This window comes from Balearica regulorum, chromosome 2 (assembly GCF_011004875.1).
Source record: "Balearica regulorum gibbericeps isolate bBalReg1 chromosome 2, bBalReg1.pri, whole genome shotgun sequence".
Lineage (NCBI taxonomy): Eukaryota > Metazoa > Chordata > Aves > Gruiformes > Gruidae > Balearica > Balearica regulorum.
Genome location: NC_046185.1, coordinates 40,640,114 through 40,655,380, shown reverse-complemented (window position 1 = coordinate 40,655,380; position 15,267 = coordinate 40,640,114). Strand labels below are relative to the sequence as shown.

Genomic DNA, 15,267 nt, shown 5'->3' with positions numbered 1-15,267 from the left:
AAACAATACAAATCATTGTCGTTGCAGAACCGCCTGATCTTTCCACTATGATTGAGCCTATCACAGAAGAGCGTGCTTCTAGAACTTTATATCGTATAGAACTGTTGCGTAAAATCCGTGAGCAGGTTCTCCATCACCCGCAGCTGGGGGAGAGGCTAAAGCTTTGCCAACCGAGCTTGGACCTGCCAGAGTGGTGGGAGTGCGGTAAACATGACAAAGACTTGCTGATCGGTGCTGCTAAACATGGAGTCAGTAGAACAGATTATCACATTCTGAATGATCCTGAACTCTCTTTTCTTGAGGCTCACAAAAACTTTGCTCAAAACAGAGGGACGGGTAATGCAAATACTGTCTCTTCTGTAAACCCTCTGGGTGCTGGCTGTAGTCAAACACCACCTATTGTACCATCTACACCTGTACAAGAAGAAAAGACTACAGAACAAACGGAGTCTAAAGTTGAAGGGTCTGAAAATCCAGCAGCCAAAGAAAAGTCTGATATCAAAGAGGAGACAGATACTGCAGATAAGGACACTAAACCGGACTGTGATGCTGAGGCTGAGCCTGGCTCTGTTAAATGTGAATTGAAAGACATAGAAATGAGTACAGACGTAGACCCAAAATCTATTTCTGAGAAAGGTTCGGAAGAAGATGAAGAGGAGAAACTGGATGATGATGATAAATCAGAAGAATCCTCCCAACCTGAAGGTAACGCATTGGTCAGATCAATTCTGTGTGCTTAGCATGAGCCCCACAGCTGTTGTAACTTGGGCCAGCTGGTAAGTGGCACACATGGAGCCATTACAGAGCTAGGGATGGGCTACATGTAGCAGTTCCTCTGCCCTTCCGCGTATCAGATGTCTAGATAAGCTTTCCTCAAAACCATCCAGCGTCAGCAGGGTATTCCCCCACAAAGGATGGTTTCCAAGATAGCTTACTGAGCCAATAAGCACGGTCTCTATGCCAAATGCAGGCGGCTAAGGCTCTGCTGTAGTAATTACTGAACAAAAGCCCGAGTTAGAAATGTTCTGTCAAGCCTGGTTGTCTTAACCTGTCTAGTTGGGTTGACATTGGGTGGTTGGGAACTTTTGTAGTTAATGCCTGGTCATGGTTGTTATTCAGCAGGAGCAGTTTCTCAGGGTAAGAATTTCGATGAAGAAAGCAATGCCTCTATGAGTACCGCAAGGGATGAAACACGCGATGGATTCTACATTGAAGATGGGGATCCCTCTGTGGTTCAGCTGCTTCATGAGAGAACATTTGCCTTCTCTTTCTGGCCTAAGGTTGGTTAGGAGTAAAATGGCATGTGTCCTTTTCAATACAGATAAACTATGGAAAGTGTGTTTGCGAAACAACAGCGAGCTTTGTACGATCTGCACGTCTAGTGGGCAAGGGACTTTTTTTTTTTCTATGAATGATTTGTGGAATAGCATTTTCTTCTTCAATTTCATACAGATTAGCAGAGGAAATGAAAGGAATTTCTTTACTGTAAATAGTGTCATTTAGTAAAACAACAAACTACTGACAGACATGAGTTTTTATAGGCTCCGTAACTCTGTGTCAGCAGAATTGCACTTCTCTCGCACCTCTGTTGAAGCAAACTTCTGTGTTAAGAGCAGAGATTCTGTAAGATCACCTTTATGTTTTGGGGTGAGGAGATTGTAGAGAACGGTATTTGGTGACCTACATGATCTAAGCCATTATGTAATGTTGACAGATGTAATTGTATTAAGGTATCCTGCAAACATAAGCAGCAGTTTTAGATAGGATAAAGCTGTATCTTATTTTGGTAACAATGCAGAAAATTATCTAATATAAAATGTTTTTTAAAATATGGAACTGTAACCTCATAATAAATCCATACATAATGTAGTACTCTGCGGTAAGGGGTAGAGAGAGAAATAAAGTAGTAATAGTCTTAAGCTTACTAATCACCATAACAGGGCCATCTGGTTTGGGATGGGGGGGGCAGGGCAGGAGGACCTTGCTCTTAATAGGCTTATTCCTGGGGAAAGCAAGCAGTCTGTTGCAGCTGCTGAGATTTGCTAGTGGCTTTTGCACTGTTTTGCTGTTCAGGAAGCTAACTGATGCTCATATTCCCTAACCAGCACTATTTCTCATACTTCTGAAGTTTCTACTACTTCAGGCAGGCTAGCATAGAATGTGCTTGAATACTGAAATGGAAAAAAATCAAACGATACTCATCATCTTTGCTTTCCACATATATTTTGGAAACATGGACTAAAATCTTATTCCCGTCATAGTGTAAAAGCAAAAGAAAAAAATCATTCATCTGTAGAGGTTCAGCATAAGTAGACTAATAAACATAATTAGAGATTTTTAGTGTACACGCTTCAGTGAAATTTGAAGTGATAATGGGCGTGGAATGAAAATTGACATTCATTAGATGTCCCTAGGTTGGTGCCCGTTTCATAATGTTGAACTTTATTAATAGTGACGCTAATGAGGATCCACTTCCTAGGACAGAATTGCAGATCCAGCCTCTTGGATCTCGAGAACTGTGCAGCTTTAAGATACTGATTGCAGATGTTTTGATTTTCCCTGCCTAACTGTTGATTTTGCTAACTACAGACATTTTGCAGTGTAAAATAATAGTTTCTGTTAAATTTGTCAGTACATTGTTGTATAGAAAACTTGCCCTGTCCTCCGCCCCATATGAATGCAGCTTTTAAATTCGAGTGATGTTTTTTATTCTACAAAATTGTCTGCATATTAGCTTCTTGTAAGGCAATCAGTTTATCCTGGCCTGCAAGAATAGTTGGTTTTGAATGTATTTCTTCAGCTTTGGAAGCTGGACTGTGTCATTTATACTCATTTGAGTTTAAAAAGTGACTTTCATACTGAAGGTTCATTACGTACTTTTCCTCTATGCAGGACCGAGTAATGATCAACCGATTAGACAACATCTGTGAAGCAGTGCTGAAAGGGAAGTGGCCAGTAAATAGGCGCCAGATGTTTGATTTCCAGGGGCTCATACCTGGGTATACTCCAACAGCTGTGGACAGCCCTCTACAAAAAAGGAGCTTTGCAGAGCTCTCCATGGTTGGTCAAGCCAGCGTCAGTGGCAGTGAAGATATCACTGCTTCTCCTCAGTTATCAAAGGCAAGGCTGCATCTTTCTCTTTCTTTCATAAAACATTTTACCTTGCATAATAGGAAAAAAAAACCCCAACAAACCAACAAATAGCATTTCTTTAAATAAAAAAGGAAAAAGAAAGTGTTTCTTTGAAAACAAAGCCTTAATTTTATTCAGAGTTACGTGTTTGGACTTTTATTTTAAATTCAGCATAGCAAACAGAGCTTTGCTAATGTTTGGAAATGCTCATTTTTCATTAGGAAGATGCACTCAATTTATCGGTTCCACGTCAGAGGAGGAGGAGACGAAGAAAGATTGAAATTGAGGCTGAGAGAGCTGCCAAGAGGAGAAATCTTATGGAAATGGTTGCCCAGTTACGTGAGTCTCAGGTGGTCTCAGAAAATGGACAAGAAAAGGTTGTAGATTTATCAAAGGCCTCACGAGAGGCAACAAGTTCTACCTCAAATTTTTCATCTGTTACTTCAAAGTTTATCTTGCCTAATGTCTCCACACCTGTGTCTGATGCCTTTAAAACTCAAATGGAGCTGCTGCAAGCAGGTCTTTCGCGCACACCCACAAGGCATCTACTAAATGGCTCTTTAATAGATGGAGAACCGCCCATGAAGAGGAGGAGAGGAAGGAGGAAAAATGTAGAAGGACTTGATCTGTTATTTATGAGCAACAAACGGACATCATTGACTGTAGTAAGACAGCAACCTTTTTGTATCATATTTGTTCTTCTATGTCTAGTACTTTCTGAATGTGAGTTTAAAGTGGTGTTATACTCTCCCTAATAGTAATGTACAGTTCTTACCCACCCAGCTTTTTCTTTGTGTTCAGAGCTGTTCTTTCTTTTTGAACCAAACAAAACAGTGTTCATGTCGTTCATACGAAGTTTTTACTCTAGCAAATTGTAGCTGAGTTTTAAGGAGCTTGTACTTTCAAAAATAAAAATAGACTCTTTTTTTACACAGAACATAGTATATTTATAACAACATACATTTTGAGGCTTATGTCTGTCTTACTGTGTAGAAAAGGGAAGGTCTTGGGGGCCATTAACTGGAAACACCTGAAAACTGCTCTGTCTTTAGCTGTGTGTTCTTTAATGTTCAAGAATGCTAAATTTACAAAATTCCCTAATGTAACAGTATTGCTTCACATAGTATGACTATTAACTCTTATTATGTTAATATGACTATTAACCCCATTAACTCTTGCTTATGCAAAATCTCCTTGAGCATTTAGCTTCAGTCCCTCAAATTATTTCTCCCAGGTAACTGTTGCCTTGAAATGAGAATTAATACAGATGTTAATGTTTTCAGGAGGACGCAGAAGTGACCAAAGCTTTTGAAGAAGATACGGAAGCCCTACCAGCAAGGAACATTCCATCTCCTGGTCAACTGGACCCAGACACTCGCATCCCTGTAATCAATCTAGAGGATGGGACCAGGCTGGTGGGAGAGGATGCTCCTAAAAACAAGGATTTAGTTGAATGGCTTAAATTGCATCCGACTTACACTGTAGATATGCCAAGTTATGTACCAGTAAGTATGTGATTCTAATGTGGTGTTGTGTTACATTAATAAGTCAGTTTTACAGACATCAAAATGAATTTCCTTACATTGGACATAGTCATTTGGATTTTGTAACTGTTGGTTTTCAGTAGAGGTTTTCTCTTTAGCCACACTTAGTATAGTATCTAAATGCTCAGGTGGCACCAGGGTGTATGGGTTGCTTTTCCTTTCTTAATATTTGTATATAACAATGTCTTAAAACAGTGTTGGTGTCAAGTTCTGCAGAATTTCTTCATCTGATGAGAAAAAAGATTTTTCTGAGATAATCTGAGAGTAGAGTAATTGCCCCTTCTGAAAATTCTTGTGAGAAGGGGTTCCATTATTGGTGATTTTTTGTCAAGAAAATGAAAAACTAAAAGGCAATACATTTCTCTTCTTTCCAGAAGAGTGCAGATGTGCTGTTTTCCCCATTTCAGAAGCCGAAACAAAAACGACACAGATGTCGAAACCCTAATAAACTGGATATAAACACCTTGACAGGAGAAGAAAGGGTACCTGTTGTAAATAAGCGAAATGGAAAGAAGGTAAAAATTAAGTTAGTTCAGTGGAGGTCTTTAATAATGTCTTTGCATGTGGAAAGCAGGTTTTCTATTCCAAGCTTTCTTTTTAAAAGTTTAATAATTTGGCACTGCCAGTTACTCTTACTGGAATGTACTACTCAGTTCCTTTAATTCCTTCATTGCTCTTCTGATATGGTCATATTAATGACTTGAGTATATAACTCTTACTTTTCGAAACTATATAGCACATTTTTTCCTTCCATCAGGTACAAATTTCATTACTAGCCCTGCCTAAGCTGCAGCATTTTACAATATTTTTTACAAACATGATCTTCTCAATTCTAGTATCATTAGCTGGTTTCCATGTAGTTTTCCACAGTCTGAACTGAAAGTCTTTACTGCCATCCTTCAGAGATGAAAGTGCACAGATAGAAAATAAAATGCCCATATAAATAGATGTTTGTCTTTGGTTTTATTTTAAAGTATTAAACTTGTATTTTGCATTAGATGGGTGGAGCTATGGCCCCTCCAATGAAGGACTTGCCAAGATGGCTGGAAGAAAATCCTGAATTTGCTGTTGCTCCAGATTGGACTGACATTGTTAAGCAGTCTGTAAGTGAAACTCTCATTCCATGCTTCACTGTAGATTATAGCACGGAAAAGTTGAAGGCTGTGTAAATTTATTATTAAGTCTTTATCTCATAGCTGGTTTTGAGCTGAGGAAATTGTAGTGTCTGGATAGGAGTTACCCAGCCTGGGGGAGGGTGGTGATAGGAGGCTGCTGCAGAAGGGGATTGAAGTACACTTGAAAAATCAGCCACAATAAGGCAACCTTCAGCATTTGCTTTGCGTTGTTTTTTCTTATAAGCAACAATCCTTAATAAACACAGGTATTCATATGTTAGGAACTATTAAGAAAATATTTGTTGTAATCATAACAGAAATAGAATTCATCATCTTGGTAACAGGCAGGATCAAAGGATTAGGTTTTCTGCTTTTTGTTTTACAACAGTTGCTTGAAAATAAAGGGTACAGTTCTGCAAATACCATTTTAGTAAAATATTGCTATACTGTTCAGTATGAAGTACAAAGGTATAAACTCATAACTGCAGTATATCAGGGCAGGTTTTCTTAATGAAGCCACAGAGTTTTGGCATGTGTTGTTTTACTGTTGTGTTTAAATGTGTAAAAAAAAAAAAAGAAGTGACTTCGCTTTCTTCAGTATTTCTTACATGTTCTACTGCCATTCACTCTAGCAGTTAGCTAGTAAGGATTTGCCAGGGTTGAAAAAAACCCCACTTTTGGAGCGTGCTGAAATCCCTTCTGTTTCTTCCATCGTCATCAGTTAACTGCTGAAAGCTGTAAAAGCTAATCGAGACTAAAGCTTGGGTTTTTTTCACATCCCCTTTTCAGGGTTTTGTTCCAGAGTCTATGTTTGACCGTCTTCTCACTGGACCTGTTGTGAGGGAGGAAGGAGCAAGTAGAAGAGGAAGAAGGCCAAAAAGTGAAATTGCCAAAGCAGCTGCAGCAGCTGCTGCTGTAGCATCAACTTCGGGAATCAACCCACTACTAATGAACAGTCTGTTTGCTGGAATGGACCTCACAAGCCTCCAGAACCTACAGAACCTGCAGTCCCTCCAGCTCGCGGGCCTCATGGGCTTCCCGCCAGGGCTAGCAACAGCTGCTGCTGCTGGGGGGGATGCTAAAAATCCAGCTGCCATGTTGCCTCTGATGTTGCCAGGGATGGCAGGATTGCCCAATATGTTTGGACTAAGCGGATTGTTGAATAACCCGATAACGGCTACTACTGGAAATGCCACTACTGCTTCTGGTCAAGGAGAGACTGAGGATGGCGCTTCAAAAGCTGAAGAGAAGAAAAATGAGAATGAAGAGGAGAACAAAGACTCTGAGAAAAGCACAGACACTGTTTCTGCTACTGACTCTGCGAATGGATCTGTCAGTGCTGCTACTGTGGCGACTACCGCCACTGCCACCACTACCACCACCACCAACACTGGATTGCCCACAAACCCTCTGGCCTTCAATCCTTTCCTGCTGTCTACCATGGCTCCTGGCCTCTTCTATCCATCTATGTTTCTACCTCCAGGACTGGGAGGATTGACTCTGCCCGGTTTCCCAGCACTAGCAGGACTTCAGAACACAGTGGGCTCCAATGAAGAGAAGGCTACTGACAAAACTGAAGGAACTGCCTTTAAAGATGAAGAAAATCTCGAAGGCAGTGATGCAGAGGAGAGCCTTGATAAAACTGCAGATTCCTCCGTTTTAGAAGATGAAATAGCACAGGGTGAAGAATTAGACTCACTTGATGGGGGGGAAGAAATAGAAAACAATGAAAATGATGAATAACCAGTACCAGTTACAGTTAAAGTGTTTTAAACTTTTGACAAGTGGTAGTCCTACTGTTTACACTCACAGTTAATGTCCATACTTAGTTTTTATAAGCTGTTCTGTAACATAGTGTAGCAAAAAAAAAAAAGTTCAAGTCATGTTATACAGATGTGTCAAAAGGTATCTTGGTCATTAAGTATTGTGCAGTGCATTATTTATTATCCCTAGGAGAGATGAAATTTGAGAGGTGATCATGTCTTTTTAAGGAAATTGACATAATGCTCTGCTTTTTTTTTCTTTTGGTACCATTGGTATTATGAATTAAGCAGCAATTTGTAATCAAGTGGCACTAATAGAAGGAAGTGCTGCTTAAAGGAAGGATGAAGTTATATATTTAATTTTTTTATTTTTATTTTTTTTTGCTGTGAAGGTCAAGATGAAATTTACCATACATATCGTACTCGCGCTTCATTTTGACTGTATGGGAGTTCACTCGCTCACATGCGCGCACACACCCACACACACACTCTCTCTCTGACAATCTTCATGATAGTGTGAATGTCTCTGTCTTGAGACGCAGCAATAATAAGGCAGCTGTTGAATGTGAAGAGTACCTTTTGGAAATTAACGCGTGGAGAAGGTTCTTACAGGATAAAGCTACAGTTTAATCGTCTCGTGATCTTGTAATGCACTGGTATAAACAAAAAGAAAAAAATCAGGTACCTTTTTTAAATTAAAGGACTTTGTTACTTTAGCCACAAAGCTAAACAGCATTACCTCAACTCTAAACTAGCCTTGAAGTTTACAGACATGACTTTGTAAATGTATTGTTTTTCTTTGTTGTGATGTCTTTTTATTTTTTTTCTTTGGAAACTGCTATCATGTAAGATAAGATGTAAATTGCTGCCAACTGTAGTAATGATGCTTTTAATAAAAGTGACCCATGATATGCAGAGATGTAATTATGGAATGTAGTGTTTAGGGACATCACAACTGGTGTTTGCTTTCTGTATTTGCGTTGTGGCTTTTTTATGGTATTTCTCTGCTATATTCTTTATAGATTAGTGGCTGTAAATGCTGAAGTGATTTGTCTTCAAGGGACTTGGCAGGAAGAGAAACCTTGAATTACCTTCATATTTTCCACTCTAAGTAACTCTACAGAAATGCACACTAAAAACCCTACTTTACTCCTTCAAAGGGGCATGAGAGACTGCGAATACTTTAAAATGTGTTCAGCATGTGATAATGTGGTACACTAAAGAACAAAAGGGCAAAAGAAAAATGAGGCTTTAATAGGCACAATATCTAGGTCATTTATCCTTGGTTAATGGGTAGAAAAACACAATGCTGTAGTGACAGCAAGGGATACAAAGGCTCTGTGGTGTCCTGTAGACCAGAGCTTGTGATGCCAGAAACCACTGTGTCAAACAACCTACATGAAACTAAAACTGACCCACTTTTCATAAAAACCAGTGTCTCTTCTGGAGAGCTACCGATTTGTACCCTTTTGTGACCTTTTGATATTCGAGATAATGTACCATTTGAAAACTTCTGTTTTCACAGTGTTGTCACCTTGGCACGCACATACACAACCATCTTGAGAGTGAGGATGAAAGGTTAGATTTTCAGTGGAGTACATGAAAAATTAGCTATTTGAGTAGCCAGCTGTGGGTGGACCCCCATCTTAGCACGAATGTTATCTGTGCTTTTGGAACACTGGAGAGCTGCAAACCTCGCTCTTGCGTCCACTGCGATTTTGCACAAGAGCTCAAATGGATGAGTATTGCAAGGCCAAAATTCAGTCCTGAGGGGGACGTATGAAAAGGGGTGAACTTGGCCCGAAAAGAACATTTTGTGAATGACGAAATTAGATGAGAAATGAAGGCTTGGGAAGTGAATTCTGTGTGAATGAATCACAGGCACGCACTGTGGAAATGAATAGATGTCAGGATGTCTTGTAGTGCCACTTAACTAGATCATATGGAGTTAATGAAGGTCAGGAAGGATTTCCCCTGCCATGTACCTCCCTGAATGGTTGACGAGGTGTGTTATTCCTGTTTCTTCCTAAAACATCACACGTAGAGCGTAACAAAAAGTGAGAAGCTGAAAGCCAAGGTGCGTTAACTTGATCAGGTGTGTTACATACTCTTGAGTTCATTTGAGCTGTTATTTGTTTAAATGCCTTGTGTCTTATTTTTTTCTTTTACCTTTAGAATTCTCACTGTAAAAGTTGGTAGATGCTTCACGTTGTGTGTATTCCACATACTGGTACCAAATAGCCTCTTTTTTCTTTTTTCTTAAATTCAGTTTTATAATTCCCAGCAAAGATTTGCACAGACTAATGATATCCCTTGGGAGGGCCCTTTTTAATTGGCAAGACTAGAAATTACATTGTTAAATGCCACACTAACCCCCTTTCTTCTCCTAACTCCCTTCCTTTGTCGAAATGAGGGGGAAATTCTGGTAACCGCCTATTTCTGCCTATAGGTTTTTGACACAGAAACATCCAAGTCATGGCAGAGAGTGTCCAAGCCACAACTAAATGAATCTTAGCCCTATTACAAACACTCCTCTGTAATGGCATTACTCATCTGCCTTTCCTAATCAAAGAAAAAAACAAAACCGGAGAACTGTTGCAGTGGAATGAACGCCATGGTAATAGGGGAGCCTCCATACTTGGACGCTGCTTTCTGAACAGCCTGGCTTCCTACAAGCCAAACAGACTGCTCATGTGTTGAAAAGGTGACTTTTTTTTTTTTTTTTTTTAAGGGATACGGGCCCTGGTTATGAAAAATGAAGTGGGGGGATTGCCATCTAATGTCCAAGAAATGTATTACATGAAAATATGAAGGTTTTTCTTTGATTTGACACAGAGTTTTTACATGTTAATTATTGCAAAGATTCTTACGGAGTTTTAAGTGTGTCTGAATAAAAGCTTACGTAAGATGCTTAGATCAGATACTATTCTGCACTTGATTTGCATCTGGAGCACCCTTTTTGTCTTTCTCTCTGAGAAGCTGCTTTTTTTTTTTTTCCCCACCAACCATTTTTTGCTAGACCTAATGGTCACGGAAATGTTTAAAGGGGTTATCGAGGAATACGAGTGACTTTTTGTTTTGTTTTTGTTTTCAAGAGGAAAGTATCTGTGTCGAAGTACAGCGATGGTCTGCATGCTAACTGCCTGTTCTGTGTGCGTGGTGTACAGCCCTGCCAAGGGAAACAACAGAACAACACATCTGCTCAGGCTATTAAAGACATGGGTTTTTTTAAGAACTGGACTGTAAAGGAGAACCAATTCAACTAAGAGTGTTGAAAACTGTCACTGATGAAATAGTGGACAAACCCCTAAACTAGTCCCAAGTATCTTCTGTCAGATTCGGTCTCTTGTTTCGTATTCATGTCAAGTGTCAAAGCGTACTGCTTATTGCAGTAAGACGCATTTCTTCGATGTGAGGACCTTTGCCATTTAGTGCAGCAAAAGAAGCACTTTTTCACATGAGGGAGGCTTGAGATTTGGGGAGAGGAGTTAATGGGTTGTATTTCTAGTATTAAGCTTCCCATTGAATTTTGTATTGGATAGAAAACCTCTTGGGATGTTTAGGAGTCCTGTTGCTCTGTAGCACACGTTTCAGCTACCTCCGAATCCTTAATGTCAGGGCTGGGGGTCCGGTAATGTTGGGGCTTCTGAGGGCTCTCAGTCTTGCTGCTTCCAAACTCTTCCCTGGAGGCCTGAGAGGTGCCATGAAGGTTTTCTGACTCCACTCAATGGGAGAGCGCGGAGGCTGCAGGTTGTGCCATATAAATAACCTGTTTGTACCCCTCTGTTGTTTCAAGTAGCGATGCCTTGGAGAGACCTGAAGTTGGCTTCTTGCACAGAGAGATGATGTTTCAGGCGTCCATGCTAATCACTAGCTTGAGTCAGCTGTTCTGAGGAAAATAGGTGGAGGAAATGAAATTCTAAGGATTGACAGTTGCTGTGATCAAAGTTTGATGGGAGTTCTGGAAGCAATCGAAAACCTCCTTTTGCATGTAAGGTGAATGTGCCAGCTCACTCTGCATGCAGCTTTAGGCAATAGGTTTCATGCAAAATAGCAAATATTTAGGATAACATGAACTATAGTGCAAAAATATATTTTCTGAAGATGGATAAATCCATGTCATTGAATGGCTTTGTTTTTCCAGCTTTTATAGATTGCTGTCAGCACTGGTAAAACCATCAAATCTTAATAATTTGAGCTATTTGTGTTGCAGTAGCTCAGTGCTGTTAGTTTCCAATCTGTTACTTGTTCTCTCTCAGTCTTAGCTTAAAATATTTAGATATCAGTGATAGCTGCAAGTCAGAGACTTCATTAAATCCTGGTAATTGTAGTCTACGTTAAAAACCCAACCCACCCACTTAGAAAGTTTGCTTGGAGTATGTAGATGCAAGCATCGTTAATTGGGGTCTCTCACTGCAGAAGCTCCTTTTTTCTTTTAGTTCCAACTTCTTCTACGTGAGCCTTATTAACCTACAGGGCAATATAGAGACGTTGAACCATGGATTCATCAATCTTTCGGGCAGTTGCGTCTGTAAACCGAATGGCAGGCAAACTAAGCTTTAAAACATCTAGTAACGGTGCGCTCTGCGGGCGAAGAGCGGTCAGCGCTGACCCCAGAGCTTTTCCAGCTCTCCTCTTCTTGGACCTTCCAGTTTTTGGGAAGCGCCAGGAACCTGTGGGCTTTGCAGGCGTAGGAGTTGGGAGCAGCAGCCGCCTGGTCTATGCTATCGGTCTCCTCCCACAGGGCTTCTGCTATTGTTGGGCCAGGGAAGGATTTGCATATCTGTGAGCGCAGAGCTAATGTTAGCTCCCTCCACTCAGAGGCCCTGCAAGGAAACTCCATGATCCTTGCTTCCCCCCCCCCCCCTTTTTTTCCCCTCCTTCTAAGGGCTACTACAAAATAAGAGACGGCCATTGTATTTCACTGCAGCGGCATTGTTCTGCACCAGACAAAGATGGCATATTTCTCCGATCCATAGTTTCTGCTCCTTCAGCCATGGCTGGCTACTGATGAGCAGCTGTGCAGACTCTGAATAGCCTAAGGCATTTCCTAAAACCATTAAAAATATGAATTTTCCCCAAACATGTGCCAAACCCCTCCCAAAAATATGTGGCAGGAGGAGGGAAGCAAAGCCTTTGCTCCTTGTCCAGAATATGTTTTCCTAAAATCAAACTTTCAAGGCATGCCCGCTTTCAGAGAAAATGTGCAAGTTCTCTCAAACATATCAGTTGATTCCTGAATGACTTGTATAAGTCCTGTTTAGAAGAATATTTTAAGAAATGGGTTTTGATGTTTTCTTTAAAGATTTTTGTGAAGGAAAGAAGTGAAAGTGAAAGGTTTAAACTAAGCTATATAATTTTGCTTTATGAGCCAGACAGGTGCTTGTAATAAATAGTTGAAGAAAACGTCCTGTTCCTCATCTGCCATGCGTTTGACATTTCCGAAATATCATTTTGGGCTGTCACTGTAAGGACATGCTTTTTCTTCCCAGTTGTCTTCAAGTTCTTCTCAACCAGACTGGCCATCTTCTGCTGTCTCAGTCTGCAGCAGGCTTGCCATCTGCTATATGGCTAATCAATTCACAAAGGTGCTGCTGGGCAGTGCAGACTCCCTGTCCTCTGCCAATATTTTCTGGAAGTTGTCAAACATAGCTGAATTTGTTCTCAGCTGTCACAATCATCGCATTGATTCCAGCTTGTAGCACTCTAGTGACCAGTGGGGTATGCGCTTTGTTTTGCAAGCAGTGTTTGCTCTTTTGTGCCTGTTTTATTAGGCTGGAGCGATCGCTGGAGTCTGGAGGAGCGTGTCTCTTGGGCTGCAGGTAAAAGGTGCCCTTTGACTGTTTCAGGTTGCCTACTCACAAGTTTGAAGGGTGAGTCCGTGGGCGAATCGGCAGACCAGGACTCCAGATTCAATTTCTAATTCTGTCTGCTTCCCTGAGGCGCTTGCTTTAATTGCGGTTTCCAGTCTTCAGAATGGAGAATGACACTTGCCTTCACAGAGATGTGAGGCTAATGTTAGTAACAATCATGTGGTACTCAAACCACCCCGATTAGGTCTGCCTGGGTAAGAGACTTCAGCTCATCCTTGAACGTGGCAATCTTCATTACATCTCGGGCTGTTGTAACACAGCCCCCCCTCAATCAATTGCTGCCACTGCACGATGGCAAACCCGATACCCCACTGTGAGATACCAAACCTGTCAGCTCCTCTCTGCTGTCTCCTGCTTCCACGGAAAACTGTGTGCCGAGCTTTGGGTCTCACTTCTCGTTGTCCTGTTGAGTCCCATGCTCAGGGCAGCACTGCGGCTACTGCTTCTGCTGTGCAACTTGCTACCACTCAACCTTGGGACCGCTTGCTGTTTTGACTGCGTAGTACATCATAGAAATGTGAGCATAAATCAGTATGCTGACTTCTTCAGGAGGAGGGTTGGTTGTTGTTCATGTTTCTTTAATACTCCTTTGGCTACACCTGGATCTGATGGTGGAGCCGCTTCACCTAACACGTTTACCAAAGTTGCGTGTTCAGACACTGGTTTTAAGTGGCAGGATTTGTGTCATTACAGCTTCACGTTCTCCTAAAAAGGCTTCTGCTGTACACATTGCTGGGCTGACGGGGCAAATCTGAAATTAAGATGGTAGATTGCTGAAGCTTTAGTATACTCCAAGCTACCAGCTTCTCCTCCTCCATGGTCATGCGGGAGTGCTGAAGAGCACTCCCCTAGTTCTTCCTTGACTTTATTTACAGCTGCCTCAATAAGGGAGTTTGCGGATACACTGGGGATGGGCAGAGAGAAGATAATATTCCTGTTTTTTTCCAGCCTTGTCTGCTTTCTGCCAGATAGCAAGAAGTGGCTAGCTGATGTTTCTAGTGTCCACTGGTCTTTTAGCAGAAATTGGCAGTTTTAAAAAGGTCCTAAGTCGAGATTTCCAAGTACCAGTTCCTACGAAGGAGCACCTTCTGTCATTGGCGCTGTACAACTGACTAAAAAGGAGCATTCGGGAAAAGAAAAAGGCATCTGCTGGCTTTAAACACTCGGTGTTTCACTTGAGCAAGCTTTTTCATTGCCCTATTAGTTTCCCTTGCCACATGAAGAGCTGCCATCATTTCTTACCTACTGTATATTTATATTTAATCCAAAGGAAAAAAGCAATTTTCTAGAAGCCACGAGAGGCAAGCTCCAAAAGATCTTTCAGCCTGTTTTCAGTACGTGCTGCTAAATACCTCATGTTTGTCAGCTCTCCTTGGCACCCTTTCTATGTAACAGCCTCTAATGAATTTGGATCAGCTCGTCTGCTGATGGCTAGTAGGAATCAAGCTATGCAGGAGCAGCACTTGAATACATGTAGCATTTGACTACAACCATTTCAGAGGTGGGTGTTTTCAATCTGGATTTGGCATAGGATTTGCAGAACTGTTTTTATCAGTATATTTCATTGTATAGAAGCTGAAGGATGAGTGGGCTTTCTTACACAGTACTTAATGAAGTCTTCCTAAGGCAGCTGCAAGTTGGCGTGCCAAGAGGATCTTAACTAAATTGGAACAAATTACGGGGCTCTTCCATGTGCTTCATTTATTCCTCATGGAGAGGTTGCTTTTTAGATCTCTTCTTAGGCCTTATGCCTATGGTGACCCAAGCAGCATTTGCGTGCACTGATACCAGGTTTTCATGCAGAGCCTTTACTGTTTGCGTTACAGAAATAATCTGCAAG

At 41.1% G+C, this 15,267-nt stretch overlaps 1 protein-coding gene across 8 annotated transcripts in view; it reads left to right on the top strand.

Moving 5' to 3' along the window:
• The window catches only part of CHD7 (chromodomain helicase DNA binding protein 7), a 132,911-nt gene extending 124,442 nt beyond the window's left edge, over positions 1 to 8,469 (top strand). For 5 of the 8 annotated variants that reach the window (XM_075744025.1, XM_075744023.1, XM_075744022.1 and 2 more), the window contains 8 exons: positions 28 to 705; positions 1,120 to 1,280; positions 2,893 to 3,120; positions 3,354 to 3,797; positions 4,416 to 4,637; positions 5,051 to 5,191; positions 5,675 to 5,779; positions 6,581 to 8,469. In XM_075744025.1, the coding sequence (XP_075600140.1) occupies positions 28 to 705; positions 1,120 to 1,280; positions 2,893 to 3,120; positions 3,354 to 3,797; positions 4,416 to 4,637; positions 5,051 to 5,191; positions 5,675 to 5,779; positions 6,581 to 7,534 (2,933 nt within the window). In that variant the 3' untranslated portion in view covers positions 7,535 to 8,469. Of the gene's footprint in view, positions 1 to 27; positions 706 to 1,119; positions 1,281 to 2,892; positions 3,121 to 3,353; positions 3,798 to 4,415; positions 4,638 to 5,050; positions 5,192 to 5,674; positions 5,780 to 6,580 lie in introns of those variants that run through there. The other 3 variants (XM_075744028.1, XM_075744026.1, XM_075744029.1) reach the window with 3 other exon arrangements.
• Positions 8,470 to 15,267: the final 6,798 nt, after the last annotated feature.